General features: G+C 43.8%; 1 protein-coding gene across 3 annotated transcripts; it reads left to right on the top strand.

Annotated features, from left to right (window-relative positions):
• The first annotated feature begins 4439 nt into the window (after positions 1 to 4439).
• Positions 4440 to 22359, top strand: LOC133346647 (beta-hexosaminidase subunit beta-like). Of its 3 annotated transcripts, none has more exons than XR_009755583.1 (14): positions 4440 to 4702; positions 7257 to 7476; positions 8162 to 8227; positions 8633 to 8679; positions 9157 to 9267; positions 9750 to 9851; positions 10331 to 10463; positions 10765 to 10945; positions 11819 to 11905; positions 12125 to 12197; positions 12676 to 12850; positions 14475 to 14655; positions 16486 to 16576; positions 17382 to 17473. XR_009755583.1 is itself a non-coding variant. In XM_061558379.1 (14 exons), exons 1-14 carry the CDS (start codon positions 4457 to 4459, stop codon positions 20298 to 20300), a joined length of 1686 nt encoding a protein of 561 aa, XP_061414363.1. In that variant the 5' UTR covers positions 4440 to 4456; the 3' UTR covers positions 20301 to 22359. The 3 variants fall into 3 exon arrangements, 2 of the variants coding, with proteins under 2 accessions (XP_061414363.1, XP_061414362.1); XM_061558379.1 differs by lacking the exon at positions 14475 to 14655 and adding an exon at positions 20252 to 22359 and having other exon boundaries at positions 17382 to 17486; XM_061558378.1 differs by lacking the exon at positions 12676 to 12850 and adding an exon at positions 20252 to 22359 and having other exon boundaries at positions 17382 to 17486.
• Positions 22360 to 24342: the final 1983 nt, after the last annotated feature.

Consider the following 24342-nt stretch of genomic DNA (forward strand, 5'->3'; position numbering starts at 1 on the left):
TTTTTAAATTGACGTGCGGTGACGTCACCCGCGAGCCGTTGGTGATCACGAGACCGGGCGTCACGTGACGCGTCGGGGGGAGGAAGGGGGGGGGATTTTAAACAACATCACGTGGCTCATCACGAGTGGTGGCGGGTGCCGGGTGGGGGGGGGTAAACATTCACGTGACCTGCCGGTGTCACGTGACCTCCACCACAGCCGGGGGGGGGGGAACTCCTCTACTTACGAACGAGTTCGGTTCCAGAGGAGCGGACAACGCAACCTTTGGAGTTTTATCCCACCGGCATTCACTTGCAAGGGCCTACTAAGTCGTTCTGTGCACTACGAACCCCCCCCCCACACACACAGCCAACCTCTAAAACAGCACTTGCTCCAGCTAAAACAGCACTTGCCCCAACTAAAACAGCACTTGCCCCAACTAAGACAGCACTTGCCCCAACTAAAACAGCACTTGCCCCAACTAAAACAGCACTTGCCCCAACTAAAACAACACTTGCCCCAACTAAAACAGCACTTGCCCCAACTAAGACAGCACTTGCCCCAACTAAAACAGCACTTGCCCCAACTAAAACCGCACTTGCCCCAACTAAAACAGCACTTGCCCCAACTAAAACAGCACTTGCCCCAACTAAAACAGCACTTGCCCCAACTAAGACAGCACTTGCCACAACTAAAACAGCACTTGCCCCAACTAAAACAGCACTTGCCCCAACTAAAACAGCACTTGCCCAAACTAAAACAGTACTTGCCCCAACTAAAACAGCACTTGCCCCAACTAAAACAGCACTTGCCCCAACTAAAACAGTACTTGCCCCAACTAAAACAGCACTTGCCCCAACTAAAACAGCACTTGCCCCAACTAAAACAGTACTTGCCCCAACTAAAACAGCACTTGCCCCAGCTAAGACAGCACTTGCCCCAACTAAAACAGCACTTGCCCCAACTAAAACAGCACTTGCCACAACTAAAACAGTACTTGCCCCAACTAAAACAGCACTTGCCCCAACTAAAACAGCACTTGCCCAAACTAAAACAGTACTTGCCCCAACTAAAACAACACTTGCCACAACTAAAACAGCACTTGCCACAACTAAGACATCACTTGCCCCAACTAAAACAGCACTTGCCCCAACTAAAACAGCACTTGCCCCAACTAAAACAGCACTTGCCCCAACTAAAACAGCACTTGCCCCAACTAAAACAACACTTGCCCCAACTAAAACAGCACTTGCCCCAACTAAAACAACACTTGCCCCAACTAAAACAGCACTTGCCCCAACTAAAACAGCACTTGCCACAACTAAAACAGCACTTGCCCCAACTAAAACAGCACTTGCCCCAACTAAAACAGCACTTGCCCCAACTAAAACAGCACTTGCCCCAACTAAAACAGCACTTGCTACAACTAAAACAGCACTTGCCCCAACTAAAACAGCACTTGCCCCAACTAAAACAACACTTGCCCCAACTAAAACAGCACTTGCCCCAACTAAAACAGCACTTGCCCCAACTAAAACAGCACTTGCTACAACTAAAACAGCACTTGCCCCAACTAAAACAGCACTTGCCACAACTAAAACAGCACTTGCCACAACTAAAACAGCACTTGCCCCAACTAAAACAGCACTTGCCCCAACTAAAACAGCACTTGCCCCAACTAAAACAGCACTTGCCCCAACTAAAACAGCACTTGCCACAACTAAAACAGCACTTGCCCCAACTAAACAGCACTTGCCCCAACTAAAACAGCACTTGCCCCAGCTAAGACAGCACTTGCCCCAACTAAAACCGCACATACCCCAACGAAAACAGCACTTGCCACAACTAAAACAGCACTTGCCCCAACTAAAACCGCACTTGCCACAACTAAAACAGCACTTGCCCCAACTAAAACAGCACTTGCCCCAACTAAAACAACACTTGCCCCAACTAAAACAGCACTTGCCCCAACTAAAACAGCACTTGCCCCAACTAAAACAGCACTTGCCCCAACTAAGACAGCACTTGCCACAACTAAAACAGCACTTGCCCCAACTAAAACAGCACTTGCCCCAACTAAAACAGCACTTGCCCAAACTAAAACAGTACTTGCCCCAACTAAAACAGCACTTGCCCCAACTAAAACAGCACTTGCCCCAACTAAAACAGTACTTGCCCCAACTAAAACAGCACTTGCCCCAACTAAAACAGCACTTGCCCCAACTAAAACAGTACTTGCCCCAACTAAAACAGCACTTGCCCCAGCTAAGACAGCACTTGCCCCAACTAAAACAGCACTTGCCCCAACTAAAACAGCACTTGCCACAACTAAAACAGTACTTGCCCCAACTAAAACAGCACTTGCCCCAACTAAAACAGCACTTGCCCAAACTAAAACAGTACTTTCCCCAACTAAAACAACACTTGCCACAACTAAAACAGCACTTGCCACAACTAAGACATCACTTGCCCCAACTAAAACAGCACTTGCCCCAACTAAAACAGCACTTGCCCCAACTAAAACAGCACTTGCCCCAACTAAAACAGCACTTGCCCCAACTAAAACAACACTTGCCCCAACTAAAACAGCACTTGCCCCAACTAAAACAACACTTGCCCCAACTAAAACAGCACTTGCCCCAACTAAAACAGCACTTGCCACAACTAAAACAGCACTTGCCCCAACTAAAACAGCACTTGCCCCAACTAAAACAGCACTTGCCCCAACTAAAACAGCACTTGCCCCAACTAAAACAGCACTTGCTACAACTAAAACAGCACTTGCCCCAACTAAAACAGCACTTGCCCCAACTAAACAACACTTGCCCCAACTAAAACAGCACTTGCCCCAACTAAAACAGCACTTGCCCCAACTAAAACAGCACTTGCTACAACTAAAACAGCACTTGCCCCAACTAAAACAGCACTTGCCCCAACTAAAACAGCACTTGCCCCAACTAAAACAGCACTTGCCCCAATTAAAACAGCACTTGCCCCAACTAAAACAGCACTTGCCCCAACTAAAACAGCACTTGCCACAGCTAAAACAGCACTTGCCCCAACTAAAACAGCACTTGCCCCAACTAAAACAGCACTTGCCCCAACTAAAACAGCACTTGCCCCAACTAAAACAGCACTTGCCCCAACTAAAACAGCACTTGCCACAACTAAAACAGCACTTGCCCCAACTAAAACAGCACTTACCCCAACTAAAACAGCACTTGCCCCAACTAAAACAGCACTTGCCCCAACTAAAACAGCACTTGCCCCAACTAAAACAGCACTTGCCCCAACTAAAACAGCACTTGCCCCAACTAAAACAGCACTTGCCACAACTAAAACAGCACTTGCCACAACTAAAACAGCACTTGCCCCAACTAAAACAGCACTTGCCCCAACTAAAACAGCACTTGCCCCAACTAAAACAGCACTTGCCCCAACTAAAACAGCACTTGCCACAACTAAAACAGCACTTGCCCCAACTAAACAGCACTTGCCCCAACTAAAACAGCACTTGCCCCAGCTAAGACAGCACTTGCCCCAACTAAAACCGCACATACCCCAACTAAAACAGCACTTGCCACAACTAAAACAGCACTTGCCCCAACTAAAACCGCACTTGCCACAACTAAAACAGCACTTGCCCCAACTAAAACAGCACTTGCCCCAACTAAAACAACACTTGCCCCAACTAAAACAGCACTTGCCCCAACTAAAACAACACTTGCCCCAACTAAAACAGCACTTGCCCCAACTAAAACAGCACTTGCCCCAACTAAAACAGCACTTGCCCCAACTAAAACAGCACTTGCCCCAACTAAAACAGCACTTGCCCCAATTAAACCAGCACTTGCCCCAACTAAAACAGCACTTGCCCCAACTAAAACAGCACTTGCCACAGCTAAAACAGCACTTGCCCCAACTAAAACAGCACTTGCCCCAACTAAAACAGCACTTGCCCCAACTAAAACAGCACTTGCCCCAACTAAAACAGCACTTGCCCCAACTAAAACAGCACTTGCCACAACTAAAACAGCACTTGCCCCAACTAAAACAGCACTTGCCCCAACTAAAACAGCACTTGCCCCAACTAAAACAGCACTTGCTCCAACTAAAACAGCACTTGCCCCAACTAAAACAGCACTTGCCCCAACTAAAACAGCACTTGCCCCAACTAAAACAGCACTTGCCACAACTAAAACAGCACTTGCCCCAACTAAAACAGCACTTGCCCCAGCTAAAACAGCACTTGCCCCAACTAAAACAGCACTTGCCCCAACTAAAACAGCACTTGCCCCGACTAAAACAACACTTGCCCCAACAGTCTGTGAAGGCTATACACAGGGGGGGGTGGGTGGGTGGAAGTCTTTGTCTTTACTTTACAAGTGCACGTGACGCACCACGTGACACCCTCGCGAGCTCGCGGTATAAAAGGGGGGGGCGCGGCGACCCCTCCGCTTGCACTCAACAGGAAGCCATGGCCGCCGCCGCTGCTGCTGCTGCTGTGCGGACGCTGCTGCTGCTGCTACTGCCCCTGCTGCTCTTCCATGTGGCTGCCGGCGAGACGGTGGTGGCCGAAGATTGGCTGGAGAAGCCCCCACGGGGAGATTCGCCCTTCGGCTCCGTGTGGCCGCTGCCGCAGCTTCTGCGCTCGTCCCCGATTGCGCTGCAGCTGAGCCACGACCGCTTCCGCCTGGAGCACGACCCGGCCTCCAGCGCGCAGGTCCTGCCGTGATGTATACCCGGCGTTCATAACAGACACACTACGTAGGGTTGAAGGTTTCGTGACTGCAGGGATATATACTCTTTGGTTCTTTCGGTAAAGTCACGTAGGTAGAACGTGAATGTAAATACGACGTTTCGGGCGAAACGCAAGTGGCCGTCGTCAGCAGTCAATTTCTGAAGTGGGGAAAACAAAAATGCAACAATTCATCTTCTAGTTTCTTTCGGTAAAGTCACGTAGAAGGGAAATAATAAAGTAATAATAATAAAACATTAAATAATTATTTCCCTTCTACGTGACTTTACCGAAAGAACCAAGAAGATGAATCCCTGCAGTCACGAAAGCTTTAAATCGAAATTTAATTCAACAATTGTTTATTGATGTGGTTGTTTTCATCCTGATGACGGGCAATTTATTTTGTACCTACGTGACTTTACCGAAAGAATCAAAGAGTATGGAAACACTACGTAGTTACCACGATTTGGAGCTTTAAATAGATATACAGGGTGCTGCCAATATTTTTAACACTTAATTATAATTTGCAACAATGCCACAAGTAATGTTCCTCCAAGCTCTGGAGACCACCTGGAGAAGATTCCAGGCACGTGTTAACAATGATGACGATCAAGTGGAGACTGGCATTTTGAAGCTATTAAAATACATTTGTTATCATGTTCCAGTGTATTATCCGTTCTTTTTCCGTTAAAAACGATAGTCCCATTACAAGTGTTACTATTTTGCAAGCACCCCGTATAACATTCCACTGCAGTTTAGAACTTTATATTACAGTACACTATTGTACACTTTAAGTCATAGTTCACTACCACGGCACTTTTAAACGCCCATTTACGTTCCTGTGTCCAGCACGAAAGGCTGGGGGGGGCTCTTGGTAACTCACTGCACTGAACGACTTTACGGTACACACTTAGGCAACATCCCCCCTCTCTTACCTATATAACCTCTTACCACGATATCTCTCTCCCACTTCAGCAAAATGTTTCTTGCTGTGGTTTTCCCCACCTGATGATGATGGCTTGTGGTTGCGATCGAAACGTCGTGATTTAATTTATTTTCTACCTACGTTACTTTACCGAAAGAACCAAAGAGTATGGATCCCTGCAGTCACGAAAACTTCAAATCTAGATTGGTACACACTTGTTAGGCTACTTCCCCTTTACATTTTCAAAGGATTAGAAACGGGGGGTGGTCTTTGATATATCGCTCTCGAATGTGCCGGATCATCTCAGATCTCGGAAGCAAAGCAGAATTTTTTAGCCTGGCTAGTATTTGTTTTTGGCGAATATATGCATAACAGGTGTTTTATGCTGTAGAATCCATTGTGTGCTTACTTTATATATTGTACACCCCCGCCTTCAATCTGCACTAACCAACGTGGCCAAGTATGGTCATATAACCTCCACTGCCGTCATGACGTGGAAAATAGTATTGACCAAGAGCTCTACATTATCATTATAATTACTATGATAACATGGATATGCCAAAAATTCGACTATTTGAATATTGTTCCATTTTAGTTTTTCTGATGGTGGAAAAATGAAGATGGTTTTGGGTTTTAAAAGTCTGAATCTGCATATTTATACTGGAGGAATCCGGTGAGCTATGAAACTCTCACATTTGTCTAGTGGACATCTATGAAAGTCACATTGAGTATCAGGCATGGGGTTTACATGAGCATACTTCACCGCGCTGGTTGGTGCATGATGGTTACGTGTGGGCCAGAATCTAGTCACTACAGCTGTCCACTGATGTTATAGTGCCCGTAAAGCGAGATTGGGTTCCCAGGTTCAGAGATCATAACCGCTGCTCCGACCACCCCACTCGTGTAGTTTTGTTCCTTATTGGTTGGAGGAAAGCCCCGTAGGCAAAATCATAGTACAGTACTGTACAATAAGTTTGCAGAAGTGCTTTCATGCACCTTAGCGTCTGTTGAATAGGAGTGCAAAGTTGCATATTTCGTGTTTTACAACGAAGCTAAATTACATTTCGGGAAATGTATTGTGGAAATTAGAAATGACTTTGTGAAAGCTGAAAATAAATTAAGCTTCATTCAGTTTTCAGAAATGTATACAGTACATGAAACTCAGAGTCCATTTTATTAAACAACTTAAACATTTACACCCTAATACTATACATATGTGTACGTAGATTGAACTTCGTTCGCACCGTACGTAGGCAACCGTGCTAATCGGAGGTGTGGGGAAAGGACAACAAACTAAACACAAAAAGCAGTTCTAAAGAAATGAGTTTTCAATCTAAATTTAAAAGTGCATGGCTCCATTTGCTTCCTAATATTGGAAGGAAGAGCTTTCTGGATGGCCGCAGAAGCGGATCTGAAGTTAAGACACGCTCAGACTTCATTGAGGATGACTCGCTGTGCAAGGTGCTCTTTTTTTATATACACATCTGCAAGAGGTTGTAAATACTCCAGCTGTTTCTGAAAACAGTTCGCTCGATCGGTACTTTTAACTGTAATCGCGTATCATTGAAAACAAAATTCGGTTTTTAACAGTGCATTGCGCTATGCCACACACAGGTTGGATGCCAGATCCTCGACGATGCCTTCCGCCGCTACTACAATATCATTTTCAGCGGATCGCCTTATCCGGGGGCCTCGAGCAAGCTTCACCGCAAGCTTCACCGCAAGCCCACCACGAAGACACGCGCCGACGGCGAGGTCTCCTCACTGAGCGTTCTCGTGCAGAGCAGCCACAACGACTGCAACGACTTCCCCGGCCTCGACTCAAACGAGTCCTGTAAGGCAGCCTTTTTCTTGCTGGTTGTGGTGAAAATAAGAACCGGTTCCTTATAATGCAGCTAACTCTTTTAGAATGTGTGGGTGGATTTTCTTGATTTTTAAGATTAACTGTTTTAGAATACATGCACACTGGTTCAACTATTCTCTACTCACTCGTCGCGGGTCGGTGATTTTCTGCACGCTCGTTGATAAGTAAATGGCAGAGTACTGGGATGCATCATTTTACAGTCGCACCATTGAGAACATGCAGAGCATTAAACTAAATTTTAAAAGACATCGGATATGTGTGCTTATCATATGGCTTTGGGGTGCCACGGTGGTGAGATGTTATCTCCCTCGCCTGGTATGCAGGAGTGTGTGGGTTCCATCCCGACCCTGATGCCTGTGTATTTGGAGTTTGCATGTTCTTCCCGTGGTTGCATGGATTTTTATCCAGGTCCTCCGGGTTATCCCTCTACATTTACAAACGTGCTTTTAGATGATTTGGCTTCTATACATTTCCAAGTGATAATAAACTTTGTTGAGCTATTATTGTGTCCAGCTTGCTTCTGAAAAAGAGAAAATAGCTCGGTGGGCTTTACCTGATAAATAAGATAGTTAGGTTTACTTTGGAATGCCCTACCTGGAATGTGTCAGTTGTATTGCAGTTCTTCCATCTCACAGGTGTCTCTCTGTCCTGACAGATGAGCTGAGCGTGCAAGCGGGCGAGTCTCTGTTGCAGGCCCCCTCTGTGTGGGGGGCCCTCCGAGGTGAGGCCGCTTCCGAGTTTGTGTACGTTCACAGCACAGAGCAAACGTGATATATTGTGGACAAATGCTGATGTATGAATCCTATTTGTAAAGGAAAACAATGCCATCTGCCATGAAAAATTGTTTTCTTTTGCCATTTGCAAAGAAACCACGTAAATTTTCTAAGTTTGAATATGATGCCGGTTTTCCACCGTTCAAAATACAAGCAGATTCGTGCGTGCTAAGACCGACTTGGTGAAGTATAGTTACAAACTGGCATGATCGACATGGCATGGGAAGGTCTTCATCTTACAGATGGTTTGATAAAGGGCAGTAAATAATAATAAAAATATCTGTAGCATAACTCACTGCTCTGTTTGCTGTTTGCTGAAGGTTATGGTTGTGGTGTTTTATAATTCACTACAGGTCTGGAGACGTTCAGCCAACTGGCTTACCGGGATGACAATGATGGGGTGAGGACTACATTCACATAATTGGAGAAATAATAATTGCTCATGGAGCAAAAACACCGTATACTCTACTTTCAAAATGTACATTTCAGCCAAATAAACATTTGATGCCTACATGTGACATTACTTGTGGTTAAGCAAATTGTTGTGTTAGGAAAAATAACATGACTTGTGATTCCACAAACAAGGGAACAGTTTATGCTTTCGTCGTCATTGACCCACCAGTTGGCTTGTTGCCACAGTGTATTTTGCAGTCGTGTGCATGTACCATAAAAAGAAAAACAACGGCACATTGTAGCTTTTCTCCCACAGTCTTTATTGTAACAAAGTGACAAACAATGTTTTACATTGCAAGTGGAACTTCGTTGTTTTTAGTTTGAAAGAATTGTAGGAAGTTCCAGCTTCTGAGAGGTAATGCTTGATCGTGTCATTGTCAATTCATGACATTAGTTTAATGATGTGTATTTTTTTCACAATAAGATTTTAATGAACAAGACTGAGGTGGTGGATTTCCCTCGGTTCCGGCATCGCGGGCTGCTGCTGGACACCTCGCGTCACTACCTGCCTCTAATCGTCATCCTCGAGACATTGGTGAGTCATGCTGTGTGTGTGGCGATAGATGTGACAATTTGGAGTGAGAACTATTTATGTATGTATGTTGAACTTATTTCGCACACCGTACATAGCCAACCGTGTTAATTGGAGGTGTGTGAATCTGCCTGCGTCTGTGGTGCTATGTCTCTAAGTTGCACGACTTCACACAACCTTTTGCATGTCGTTGTCACGTTACCAATTTTTTTTATACACGTTTCTCTTTGATGCCAGTTTAGTTCCAGCCCCCCCCCCCAGCATGTTTTGTTCATTGAATCGTTACGATTGTGGGGTCACAAGTCTATTGAGTAATTTTTTTGTCTTTTTGCTTTCTTTTACGTTTCCTAAGGAGATCACATTTTGATGTAAATTAAACCTATTGTAAATAACACTTAAATGATTACATGCATGTTTTGGTGGGAGAGCATCGTTTATAACTGACAAATCCTTACATGCCCATTTAATTTCCTTTTTCGTCACAGGATGCCATGGCCTACAACAAGTTCAACGTCTTCCATTGGCACATTGTGGATGATCAGTCATTCCCGTACCAAAGCCAGACGTTCCCCGAGCTCAGCGAAAAGGTGAGATGAGATGGATAAGAGCATTATTGTGCTTCTTATCAACTACATCGCGATTGTGCTATCAGTATATCAGTGCCTCCATAACATGCTTTTTTCCTGGCAGCCTTCAATTATCTGTTCTAGATAGAAGTCTTTAGTCAAGCACATTGAGTTGTTTTACGATCTGGTTAACTGCTGAATTATCTATAATAGCTGACAAAGGTTGCATTGAGTTTAACAACGTTGTTAGTTTTTTTTACGCAGCCATTAATGACTGTTGATATAACCATGTTAATACAAACGTGAGCTGGATTTAATCATGGGCATTTCTTAACTAGCACCAAGCGTCTGAATAAAATTGGTTTATTTATCTGGCACGGATGTTATCCCTGAGTGATCTAGCCACCTCCGATTTAGCTATATTTTGCCGCTTGAGTTTATTTTAAATGGTCAGCCCCCCTTTCTCAAGCCAAAACTCTATGCCATTGTGACTCTTTCAGGGGGCATACGACCCATCCAGGGCTATCTACACCGAGACGGATGTAGGAGCTGTGTTATGGTATGCTCGCGAACGAGGAATTCGCGTCATTCCCGAGTTTGACACCCCCGGCCACACTCAGTCCTGGGGGAAAGGTATGCAAGTGTGTATGAACGTAGTGTGTTACTATTATATTCACTAGGTCCATTATCATGAATGGTGACATTAAACGGATGTGACCAATTACAGTTGTTAGTGCATAAAGTGAATAAATCGGATTTGAAAGTTTGAGCTCATTTGAACTGTGGAGGGGAGGGGTGGTAAAGTGAGTTTGTTTTGGGGTGTGCTTCTTTCATGTGTTGGCTTTTTAGAATGGGCTATTTCTATAGCACTTACATTTTTGGTCATTCTCCTTATTTCGTTTGAATTCACAATTGTGTAATTTTTTTTCCCCAGGTGAGCCAAACCTCCTGACTCCCTGCTACAATGGCAAGGAGCCTTCCGGCTTATTTGGTCCCGTGCATCCTGTGACCAACTCTACCTATGACTTCATGAAAAAGCTCTTCAATGAGATCGCCAATGTTTTCCCGGACCATTATATCCACCTTGGAGGTGATGAGGTCAGCTTCAGCTGCTGGTGAGAGCCTCTTGTTTGAGTAGTGAGGGGAAGACCCCCAGTACAATGCTACTAGGCGCAGCTTGGTTTTGGTTGGTCTAACTCTGCTTTTCTCTGGTTGTTATAACTATTAATATTCTCATTATTAGTTAATATAATTATAATCAACATGCATTTAGAGTATTTGACATGCTTTAAATTTCCACATGATACGCCACTTCGTTGAGCTATCATTAATGGCCAGGTTGCTTCTGAAAAAGAGAGCTCGGTGGGCTTTACCTGATGAAAAAAAAATAGTTTAGTAATGGCTGTTCTTACCAAGTGAGATCACATGGAGCTGCTGGCTGCCTAGCTGCCTGGCTGCCTGCCTGGATTCCTGGCAGACGGCAAGTTCTCGTGTGCGGTGGCGATGTCACCGTGTACCTCTGTTAATGAGGTTGCCTGCACCCCACAGCGCTGAGCCGGGTTCGTGCATCGCGCCAATTTCATGCCACTCCCTTAGCTCTGTATCCCGTGCAAATGCACGGGATATATTATCCATACCTTCTTACTATATTCGCTAAAATGTTTGGCTGATGGGAGGGGAGAGACTCATGGCCATAGGATGTGCGGCCCGCTATGTTCGGAAAAAGTTTGCTGGCTGGAGGGATGGACAGATGGATGGTCATGTCCAAAGGACATGCAGGCTGCTCGTTTAAGTATCAAAATAAAATTTTGGGGGTAATTTTTTATTTGGTATTTTCAGCTATGACAGTTTCAACAATTAACTGTAAACTAACAGGCTGGCAAGTGGTTGTTGGATGTTGGTTGATTCATGTGCCCTCTCATCCCTTGAAAATATAGTTTTCCATGTGGTTGATTTTGTAGTTAATGCTGCAGTTATCTTGCTCACAGGCAGTCAAACCCAGATATCACATCTTTCATGGAGAAGATGTCTTTTGGAAAGGATTACAAGAAGTTGGAGTCCTACTACATTCAACAGTAAGCAAAGAGCCCTGGCAGCCTAAACATCTCAAATTCATTCAGCACTAATAAATCGGTTGGTCTCTTGTAACAACAATCATCTTAAATAATGCACTTATGGATTTAGATTGTGTCCACTTGTGCAGTTCATGTAGTCGGCAACGTTTGCAAGATGTATATAATGTACTTGTGATTTGGAATTCTTGTTTTTTATATATATATTTTATCCCTTGATAGAATTCTGGACATCGTGGCCTCGTACAAAAAAGGCTATATGGTGTGGCAGGAGGTGTTTGACAATGGTGTCAAGGTACGCACATGGGGCTGTAGCTTTGTCTACTGCTGGTAACGGTTGCTTTTTGTTTTCTTCTACCACATTTGTAAAACACTTTCCTTTCCCACTTACCACCTTTTTATTCACATTCATAAGAGGTACCATCTCAGTTAAGGGACAGTGAGTGACCATTACAGAAGATAGGTCTATGGGCAGGCACAATATGCACAGTTAATTCTCTCATGCAGGTTTTTCTTGGTACTCTTTTCTTCACAAGGCATAAACTCGAAATGGAAACGACAAATAATTCGATTTTGTAAGTATTTCACATTATTAAGCAGCACTGTTAGATATTAGTCCCCCAATACACAAATGGAGGAGAATGAAAGTAAAATATTGGCAGTCCCGCAGGCTTTCAGTAATTCGCTAGAGTGGGGCGGGGGCAGCAAAAGGCAAGAGCGACAGAGGGGGGAGACGTGCTGATGCATCGCCCACGGGCTCCGTCGTTTTCCAGCTAAAGCCCGACACGGTGGTGGGGGTGTGGAAGAACGATAACTACACAGGCGAGCTGTGGACCGTGACGGACGCGGGCTACCCCGTCATCTTGTCTGCGCCTTGGTACCTGGACATCATCAGCTACGGCCAAGACTGGCGCAACTACTACTCCGTGGAGCCGCTTAAGTTTGTCGGTCGGTTGCGTCGGCCCTTGGGCCGCTTGCCCCCCCCACCACGTATAGAGTGGAATTAATAGTGGTGTAGGGTCTGCGATGCAACTGGTTCAAGTTCATTTATTTGGTATAGCCCTGTGAGCCGTTCGGCTCTTGAATCCGGATGCAACCGCAACAAACAAAAAACTGGTTGTCCAATGCAGAAAAAGCAAAAAAAACATTTCCGGATGAAATTGAAAATGTCCGCATTATTTATCGCAGTTCCAGTTAATTTCACGAGAGCAAAAACAAGCACAATCGTGAAGTATGTTAGACTTAAAACGGCGTGTGGGTTGTCTTACATTTTAATACGAATTCAATAATATATATTATTTGCTGTAGTTTTTACATTTGAGCAGCAAGTAAAAGCTTAGGTATATAATGCACCATGAATGTATATATTTTTTTCAGTAAACCGATTTAATGACTACAAATGTCAACAATTGTTTTCTTAATTTGTAGGGTTAGTTTGTTTTAATAGTTGACCAACAATTTGGAAACCAATACAAGGCACCTGAATGAGTCGAGGCTTCTGTATCGTATGGTTCAGTGCAGTTGTAAGTGACGATGCTATCGGCCAACTTCAACTTACGATTGACAAACTTTGCAGCTCCAGACTAAAACATTTAGTTTTAAATTGCATCACTTATGCCAAAATACCACTGTTTCCACATGGATGAATCTCTTCTGACAATTCACACGAACCAATCCGTAATGTTTTCTTTGGGTCTTTTTCTAAAGTTACGTAGATAAGTTCAAAGAAAATAAATAATAACAACTACGACGTTTCGACCGCAACACAAGCGGGTCGTCATCAGGAAAAGGGGGGTGGTGCTTTTCCCTTTTCGTAGTTTTGTGCTATTTTCATTGAACCTATCTACGTGACTTTACCGAAAGACCCAAAGAATATGAATTCCTGGAGTCACGATAACTTTAAGTCAAGATTCAATCAGTAATGTGGTTTTCACTATGCAGACAACTTGATGTCCATGTTCCCCATTGGGCAAGCTCTTCAAAACATGTTTATGGACGAAAGATGTTTTCCTTAACTTCACACTTGGCGTGAGGTTGTGTGAGTGTAGAGGTCATGCGTGCAGTCAATGAAATCGCTGGCTCTCAACCCAGCAGATGTGTGGCACAAATGGGAAGCAACCCAGTTGCATGTTCGCAGGCTGCAGTTCAGGCAGGTAGGGCAATAGGAGGAGATCTGGTTTCTACAGACGTTGTTTACTGTTACACAGTAACATATGCAGCTAGGATTAAGTAGTGGGCATACTTTGAGGTCCAGCTCAAGAATACTTTTCTCCGATTACGGTCTTTATAATTTTTAAATACTCTACAATCAGCTTCAGGACTGAGGTTTGTTAACCTCCATCTTCTCTCTCTGAGCATTTAAATCCCAACATTTACACTTGCTTTCATGTAAATACAAACTCTCTTCTAACCCTTTGTATAAACTTGACCTTTCAATCCACTATTCAATGCCACTCTCCAAGCTCTTTGGTTCATCCCTCCTTGTAACTCAAGTCCATGCCCGAAGAACTCCAGTCTATCCCGTTTGCCCCACGCGCCCATCCTTCCGCTCTACACTGTGCTACACTTGCAGTTGAAGCCGGACACAGTGGTGCACGTGTGGAAGTTCATGGCGGAACGCTACAAGCAAGAGATGGCGGAAGTGACAGCGGCAGGCTTCTCCACGTTGCTGTCAGCGCCGTGGTATATCAACTCAATCGCTTATGGGCAGGACTGGACCAAATATTACGTCGTCGAGCCACTCGACTTCAACGGTGCGTCCCCTTAGATTCTCCCGGCATCGGTGGCGACGTCCGCCGACCGAAATTTGAGCTGCGATCCAGAGTATGAATTTCCATTATCATCCAAGCTGGCAGAACGTTAGTGGGAGGAGCACTTTTACCAAGCCACTTGATAAAGTTTTTCAACATGTGGTAACGATTTTAATGATTATGACAACCCATAATCTTTTACGCTTTGATAGAGGTTTTCATATAACTTATACCACCTCCGATGGTGTTGGAAAATCTGGGCCCAAGGACTGCATGATCTCCAGGCGGCTTGTGCTCTTGCTTTGGCTATTAAGCTCTAATAGACCTCGGGCAATGTGCTTGCATATTCTTTTCTAAGACCCTTGAGCTTTTCTTGATGCCCTTTGTGCATGATAAACTGTCATTATAAGACCCTAATTTACATCTCACCTTTAATCAAACCTTTTCTTTTCCTTTCCTTGCTTGCTGCCATTAATGCTTTCTGCCATTTACCTCATTCACATCGCGTTTTCCTTGCATGACATCTTTCGTGGACAGTAAAATGACAGAGGTGAGGCTTGGCAAGGAGATCTGTGCTGAGGCACGTATTTTAATAAAAGAAGGCTGTCGCTCTGGATATTGAAATTTCTACTCTAGGCATAGAGCATCAGCAGGGGCAGCCACTGGATCAATTGGGCCAAGGACTGCTGGAGGTCTGTTAACAGCCCTGGTGATTGCATGCATGCCTCTACACCTGCGCTCGTCTGTGTGTGTGTGTGTGTTAGTGCCTCCCATAACTAAATGCATGCACACGCATCCAAAAATCACATGTGTAGAACTTAATAGTAAATTAAAGAAATGTTAACAATTATTTAAATTTCGATTTAAAGCTTTCGTGACTGCAGGGATTAATATTCTTGGTTCTTTTGGTAAGTCACGTAGAAGGGAAACAAAATAATAAAAATAAAATAATAAATTTCTGACGACGTTTCGATTGCAACACAAGCAATCATCAGAAAATGTTCTTGCTGTGGTCTTCACACATGATGATTGCTTATGTTGCAATCGAAACGTCGTGAGAATTTTATTGTTTTATTTTATTATTTTCCTTCTATGTGACTTTATCGAAAGAACCAAGAATAATTATTTAAATGTTAAAGGCAAACCTCATGTAATTGTGTTAATGCCAGGGAGCCACTTTACAGATATAGTGAAACGTTGAGAACATTTTTCAGGACACCAACCTACTTTATTGCTAAGTGAAGGACCTATTAAATTGTGAAACTTTTACTAATTGTGGTCATGAGGAATTTTAGTGACTGTAAAAATTTCCTGCTATATATACGTCAAAATGCTAAAAGCAGGAACATTATAAGGACGTTTCTCTGTCGTAGGAAGATCACCCCACTGCATTTGCACCAATTAATGGGTATGGACACCTCAAAGGTCCAACAGAAAACAAGTGTAACTCGGCACTCCTAAAAGTGTATCTCAAAGTTAGTAAAATCCCATTTGAATTGTAATTAATGAGGGGAGACAACTTTCCGAGTATTACATGTTGCGAGTAGGTGTTGTAAATGGATTAGATTTGCCTGTATGTTGAGTTTAGAAGGGCTTTCAGATGCGCTTCTGCGGCCATCTGGAACGCTCTTCTGATAGTAAGAAGCCGCTGGGAGCTATGCACTTTTAAATCTAAATTGAAAACTCCTTTATTTAGAACTGCTTTTTGTGTTTAGTTTGTTTTCACTCCCCCGCACCTCCGATTAGCACGGTTGACTCCTACCGGTGGTGTGAAAGAAGGTCTGCATGCATTTACCTCCGCACTTCCACACACCCCCCCCCATCCCAACGCAGGAACCGATAAGCAGAAGGAGTTGGTGGTTGGAGGCGAGGCGTGCCTGTGGGGCGAGTATGTGGATGGCACCAATCTGACCCCCAGACTCTGGTGAGCACAAACTCGCGCGGTCTCCTTGCACTCGTTTGTATGCTAATCCGTCGGTTGGCCATGCAAAAAATTGTTTTTCGCTTTTAGTACACGCATTGTGTTATGCGTAATGAGTATTATTTGCAATTAATGAAGATGATGTACATTAAGATTATGCACATGATGTGCCAATGTTACATTTAGGCAAATGGAGTGAACGTAACTCTACAAACGAAAGTGAAGAAAAGAGGAACCGTATAAATGAATAGATTTGTTAACTATAACCCCGAATTGTGAGAATTCACTCATGCTCTGGGGTGGTGAATCATTACACGCCTAAAGAATATTAGTATCTTCACATTAATGTTTATTTGTATTTGTAAACACTGGGCTTTACTCTGCTTCATTGATGTTTTGCAAGCGTATATCAAACTTAAAATGTAAAACGTGTTAGCTATCACAATATATAGGGATGCACATATGACTCAAATTTCCATTGCGTAGCATATGTAGGTGTAAATTGGTGAAAATCATTCCCTGCAGACTTTGCGAATGGTAAAATGAGCATGTGGATTGTGCATGTATCACCTGTGTACACAACTTGTGTGTGTTTAATACATTTGTGTATGCATGCCACATTTGTGTCCTATGTGCTTGGTGTTTTACTATGCAAGGGGTGTGTGGTTAATATATTTGTGCTTGGCTTGTGTGTGCATAGTGAGTGGCATGTTTAATACTGTGAGTGTTTACTTTCCCAAAGACCTATGTAGGCTACACGTGGCGTCTTTGACTTTGTTTACTTGTGGTGCGTGCATTGATTCCCCAGGCCTCGTGCAAGCGCAGTGGCCGAACGCCTGTGGAGCGACAAGAGCGTGACTAATGTGAACGACGCCTACAGCAGACTTGCAAAGCACCGCTGCCGCATGGTCCAGTACGTATGTGTGCGTGCGTGCGTACGTGCGTGTGTTCTTGTGCGATTTGTGTGTGTGTGTGTGGGGGGGGGGTGTTAGTGTCGTGGTTAATGCACTGCACTACGAACCCAGAGACCCAAGTTCGATTCCCAGACACAACCGGCATCGGTGAGTAGTGATATATGTAACTTGGCCTGGGCCTTGCCTATGGTGCGGTGTGTAAAGCATGAGCACTGGGGAGATAATGGTGGCAGGGCATCGTGCGAGCCAAATCATCTCCTTGTGCACTGAGCATGCTCGGCTGTTTTGCCTGGGTAACCGTTGAAAAAGAGCATTTTGGCTCTGACCCTTACCTAAACTGACAGACGAACTGAAAGTGCCGGCCTTGAAAGATGCACGCCAATAGTGCCAACGGCCTATAAAAGGCTATGCAAGAGATCTGTGTCTCTTTATGTGGAAACCTAAAAAAAAGGCTTTATTTTTTTATCACATTCACCTGCGACTAATTGAGTTTGCACGAGCAATATTAGGCATTTTTATTTAACTCTTATCCTGGCTTGGGTCTTCTTCCATTCGTTTGTCCCACTCGTGGGGTCCCTCTGTCCTTGCCAACCTTCTCCATGCTATCCTGTCCTGCACTCGCTCTTTCCACTCCTCGGGCCACAATGTCCAGTCGCACCACTTCCTCACTACTTCATTTATCACCATTTTCTTGTTAAACCCAACATCCACCGCAACATCCTCATCCCCTGTGACTGCCATAGCTTGGTTCTTCCTCTTTCTTTTGTGACCCAGCACTCGGCACCATACATCAGCACCAGCCTCACCAACTTTTCGCTTCAACCAAACTGGGGACCCTCTTATCGCACACCACACCAATCTTCTCTCGCCATTTCAGCGATCCAGCCCTTGTTTCTTGTTCTCATCGCTCCTTCCAGTGATCCATCGGCACACATCGTTCCACCCAGGCACTTACACTCGTTTGTCTTTGTTAACTGGTCACTTAAAATTGGCAATCCTCCTGCATTATTTCCACTGACATTTTCCACCATGTACTCCGTCTTTGTCCGACTGATCCTCAACCCATTCGCTTCAATCTTCAAATCATATTCCACTACCCCTTTGCTGTCACCACATAGCACAATATCGTCTGTAAACAGCATACACCAGGGGGGCTCCCTCTGAATATCTCTCGTTAGTGTGTCCACCACCAGGGTGAACACGAAGGGACTCACCACGGAACCTTGCTTCACTCACGTTTTGACTTGAAAGCTCTCCAACACCCCACAGCTGCTTCGCACATGCATTTTCCCTCCTTCATACATATCCTAGATCAGCCGGACATGTATACCTCAGGAATACCTCTTCTCAGACACTGCCAGATGAGCTCTAGGCACCCTGTCATACGTTTTCTCTTGCTTGGGTATTCAATCTTAATCTATATTACGTACAGTGCTACCCATTACACACTGATTGCTGCCCAGGGAAGCAATCGTCACAAAGCACTTAGGCGTTATGGCGAGTCATCATGAGACTAACAAATGAGCCAGGATATAGTGAAAAACAATTCCCATGCCTAACTAGAGTAAGGTAAATAAGAACTGGGCAATACTGCCAATGCAAACGTGAATGATCATTTACAATAAATACTAACACTCCACTGGTAGTCACTCAACACTACAGCTTGAGTGCATCAATTAGAACCCACCTCCCCCCACTAAAGTTGAAACATTTGCATGTAAGAAATAAGATCTAAACATGCAGAATGTATCAACCTGGGAGTCTGTACATATTTCGAAGCATATTTATTTTTACCCAGTTAATTTTGATCTTCAAACGTACATAACCACATGGTTTTGTTTCGAACAAAGATAAATCTCTCCCAATTTAGTTTAAAAGTCCTGTTAGCGAGCAGCTACACAGTTAAAGCTCTCAAGGTCGGCGAATCGCAAGGGTGGTGAGGTTGGCACAATTTTGCCAGTGCTGACGGCACCGTGCGCTAGATCACATGCTCTTTAGACTTGATGAACACTAGGACCATGCCATGTTGAGATGCTGCTTGGCTTAGCGTGGTGGCACTCCAGAAATCCAGCATTGTGCAGGCAAGGGTTGTTGAATTGTACATTTGTGCAAAACTCAAACATACTGGGCTGGTTATGGCAGTACAGCAAATGTGTTCATGAACTCCGACTTTGTATCTTTGAGTACCAGCCCTTATGATGCACGGGGTTTCTCCTTGTATTCTTGTTTCCTCCAACAAGCAAGACAAACTCTAAATTGGCCAAACATTTCAATGCAAAGACCCTCTTGAAAAGGTCTTGACACTCTTGAGGATGTCCTGTATATGTACATGGAATTACTTGCCACTGGCATTGGTGAATATCAGGAATCAACCATGGATTTCTGGGATTGTATCGTAGTGTGCGATCCGTGTGACGGTAGGTTCTGTGCCTAATGACCATAACCCAAAATGTGTCTAACCTCCTGAAGATAAACATATTTAAGCCTGTATTGTACTTGAAAGAGTGACTTACCAAGTGCAAATAGGTATTAACTTTTGCAACTGCTACGTTGTATGCAGCAGAGGATGGTGCAGCAAATTATATTGTTGTATTGTGTCTATGCTCCCACTCCTAAACTGGCCTGCTATCAATCCACACTGAACAGCATGATGAAGTGTGGTTTAAAGAACCCCCTACAACCCACGTGGCATGGAGAGACCCTCAGCCAGCATTGGATTGCCAACAGCTGTATGTGTACGTGTGTATGTGTGTGACGCATGCAGGCGTGGAATAGCAGCCCAGCCCCTGTTTGTGGGCTTTTGCGACATTTAACCGTGCACTGGACGAACCAGGGATGCCAGCCCAGGGAAGCTAAATCACTCTTGAATCTGCACGTCAATGCATGTCCCTCCTGTACCATCATTCGGTAATCACTGTGCCACCCTTGAGAGCCGCACGGTCACAACGGTTATTGTGAATTGGAATTTCTCAGCCAGGGATTGGTGTTTGTCATTGGCTCTCTTTTGTTATATACGATGTTTTCTTTCCTGTTTTCATTTAATGTGCTTTTGTGTCCGCCTATACCCTCTGCAGGATTTGTTAAATGCAAGTGTGCATATACAAGTACCATGAAATCAGATTATGCTTTACAAACGATCTGTTTGTACTGTGTTTTCATCCAGCAATTGGGTCATAAAGCATGGTCTATGGTTATATAGACCAGTTATTAAGGAACACTCCTGAAAGATTAATGCATCTTTTTGTTTTAAATAGATTTCTTGAAACTTGGTCGCTTGGAGCTGTTGCATAGTACAAATAATTCCTGTTGCTCTAACCTGAGGTTTGTAGTTTTTGGAGCAATCCTTTAAATGTTGTCAGCTTGCCACATGCTGACCACTTAAGTTTTTGAAATACAGTTGATTTTGTTGTTTTCTGATTCACGTATGCATATGTGTAGTGGTGCCCTTGGATGCACGTCTTAAACCATAGTGTTGTAACCATTTGAGGATGCTGCATTGCATCGTGTGATTTGCAGCTCTGACCAACAATGCAGGTTCCTTGGCATGTGGCCAGCTATTCAAAACCAACAAACCCAAATGACTCGATCCTAGCACGAGGAAGTCCGTTCAACTGCTTGATGAGCATTCGTGCAACATGTCTATGAATACTAGAAATTAATAAAACTAACACGCACACTTGTCACTGCGATCACAAATGCACTGCGATAATAAACGAGCTAGTGGTGTTCTCTCAGCCACGCCAGGAGCGTGTTGAACCTCAAGACATTTACCTGCATGAAGCCACTGTTTTGTGGTGGTAATTTACAAAAAGTAGACGGTTGACATGCAAGCACATGTTCCAGGGAATGATTTGTGGTGGCTGCTTATAAGTGAAGAGGGTGGATTTTTTTTGCTTCTGGCTTACGATTCTGTGATGCTTTTTTTCCTTGAGTGTTTTACCCGTTTATTAATTTGCACTCTGGAGAGCAAATACGGTTTGCCAACTCCATTTTTTTAGTGTATTTTATTAGGAAAGATGTATTTACTGTTTACAGTATATATACACATGCAGACTGTCAACAAATGTACGGACATTTATGAGCCCAAGCCTTAAGAGATGAGATGTGCCTTTTGTAGAAAATAATCACAAGTTGCAGTGCTGATTCTGAGATGTGCAAGGGAAGAGCTATGATGCAGTTGCTCATCTACCCTCCAACTGAGAATTCGTGCACTGGGACATGTCTGCACTGTTAAAAGAGGGTGCACAACGTAGGATCCATAATCTCCTTTCCATCCATGACCTGTTATGTCATCTGTCTGCAACAAGATAATGGCGTCAAGTATTCAGGATTCTCTTTAAAAAAAAAAGCCTTTCCGCAAGAGAAGTCAACCTAATTGTCCGTCGCGCAACAGTGTTCACAAGGAGAGGGGACGAATCGTTGGCAGACGTGCTTGTGCAGTAACGTGCACCAAGACGCGTGATAAAAATCGACCGATCCTGGGGCTTGAATATAAAGTGCTGTTTTTCTGTGGATGCAATTGACAGCACCTGATTGTGCTGTTAACCAATCAGGCGGTCATATAAGCAGACAGCACCGTCTCTTAAAACAGAGTTGGCGCCTCATCCATAGGAAATGCAACACCATTGACATTGAAATAAAGCGGCAATGTTATGCATGATACGTATTCATGTGTGTAGTTTAATTTCTTTTCGGGGGTTCCCTTGTCCTGGCTTTTGGGTAATGAATGTATTTTATATTCAGAGGTGGAATGTGAATTTTGATTTGCAGTGGTTGGGAAGCCTCTGAGATGACAGCTTTTTAGCATCATATTTTTTGTCATTTGATTTTTCTCATGGAATTTCTACGAAAATAAAATTGACATGCACCCAACTGAACTGATGGTGTTTTATTGAGTGGAATGCATGATTTTTAAATATTTTATGTAAATTGCAACCCACAGTTTATGCTATTTGAAAAGTTATCAATAAAACTGATCTTAATTTTAACTAATTCTCATAATTTGTGGAGCTGAGATTATCTGGAGCAATATCTTAGACTGCTTCTGGTATGTTAGTACAAATGATGTTGATGCCGAGGGTAATGATTGAGATGTAACGCTACTAATTATTTTTGGTTCCTGGGTAGTAAGTGTTATTTCGTGATTGCTTATGCCTAAAAGGTACAGAAAATGGCTATTCCCCACAAACTTTGCTTTTGTGACCAGGACAGTGATATTTTGAAATTTACCTATTTTCAATGAAAACGGGCAAATTTGTGTCTGCGGTCAGTCAGAAAAAAATATATATTAATAAAAATTAACATGTATTTATACTAACGTAATACAAAAAATATAAAAAGATTTGGACACCAAGGTGCACTACCACAGGCGGGACTGGCCACAGTGGACCGAGTTCTCTGTGGGGAGGAACAATGTCAAGTGGGGAGCCACTGGTGGACCCCCGGAAGGTGCTGATGCCACCACTGCACATTAAATTGGTCCTTACGAAACTATTTGTCAGAGCTATAGATAAGGAGTCAGCAGCCTTCAAGACTTCTTCCCTAAGCCGTCTGAGGCAAAGGTCAAAGCCGGTGTCTTCGTCGGACCACATAAAGAAGATCCTGGAGTGCAATTAATTCCCCAAGAAGCTCGCTAGTAAGGAGAAAGCAGCTTTGAACATCTTTTTCGCAGTGGTTCGTGGCTTCCTGGGCAATCACAAGGTCGAAAACTACGTGGAGCTTGTTGAGACTGGTGAAGAACTACAGCACAATGGGCTGCAGGATTTTTTACTTAACTTTAGTGACTGCAGGAATTCATTCCTTAGTTCTTTCGGTAAAGTAACTTAGAAAATAAAAAAATAAAGTTAAAATCTATATATAAAAGTCAAAAACCCACGACGTTTCGATTGCAACACAAGTGGTCTTCATCAGGCGGAGAGAAAAGAGAAAAAGGGCTGTAGGATGTCCCTCAAAGTCCATATCCTTGATGCTCATCTTGATAAATTCAAGGAGAACATGGGAGCGTACTTGGAGCAAGGCGAGCGCTTCCACCAGGATATACTGGACTTCTAACGCCGCTACCAAAGACAGTATAACGAGAACATGATGGGAGACTACATTTGGGAGCTGATTCGTGAAAGTGACTTGCAGTATAATCGTAAATCTTGAAAAACTACTCGCTTCTAAATCTGTTGTAGTCATTTTTGTATTTGTTTAGTATATAAATACATGTTAATTTTGATTAATATGGTTTTTTTTCTGACTTTATGTGAACGAAAATACAAATTAGCCTGTTTTCTCATTGAAAATAGGTAAATTTCTAAATATCACTACTGGTCACAAAAGCAAAGTTTGTGGGGAATAATAGGCATTTTAAAAATACTTTTAGGCATAAGCAATTACGAAATAACACTACCCAGGAACAAAAATTGTGTTACATAGTGTAACCATTACCCTTATGATTCCGTTGCCTAATTAATTTTCCCAGTGAAGTAACAATCACCTGGAATATGACCACTAACGAGGTACACTTTCCAGTTTTTGTTTTTTCTGTTTAATCGCTCAATTGTAAACTGCGGTACCGGCGTCAAAACACGCAGCAGAATGTGCCGCCGGCTTCGTTCTCCGCTTGAATGCAATCTGCGCACCGCGCGCTTCCCATTGTGCTCCGCTGAGCCCCTCGATGGGAGCCTGTGACCTCCCTGTGACCCCCCACTGTGTGTGTGCCCCCCTATTTAACGCGCTGCGAGCACGCGCGCACATCCTCGCGCTTGCCCGCTACCGATGCACGTCTGGCCGTCGCTCTGCCCTTGTGGCCTCGGACTCGCTCCTGGGTGGCTCTACCACAGCCCCCGCCGCGCTGGAGGAGGAGGCGGA

The sequence above is a fragment of the Lethenteron reissneri genome, chromosome 24 (genome assembly GCF_015708825.2).
Source record: "Lethenteron reissneri isolate LAM-NWPU_2019-01 chromosome 24, ASM1570882v1, whole genome shotgun sequence".
Classification (NCBI taxonomy): Eukaryota; Metazoa; Chordata; class Hyperoartia; order Petromyzontiformes; family Petromyzontidae; genus Lethenteron; species Lethenteron reissneri.

Excerpts from the sequence above, each read along its gene's own strand:
- LOC133346647 (XM_061558378.1), top strand. The coding sequence starts at position 4,457 with ATGGCCGCCGCCGCTGCTGCTGCTGCTGTGCGGACGCTGCTGCTGCTG. Across the intron at positions 14,656-16,485 it reads CGAGCCACTCGACTTCAACG|GAACCGATAAGCAGAAGGAG; the intron begins GTGCGTCCCCTT and ends ATCCCAACGCAG. Across the intron at positions 17,487-20,251 it reads CACCGCTGCCGCATGGTCCA|GCGTGGAATAGCAGCCCAGC; the intron begins GTACGTATGTGT and ends TGACGCATGCAG.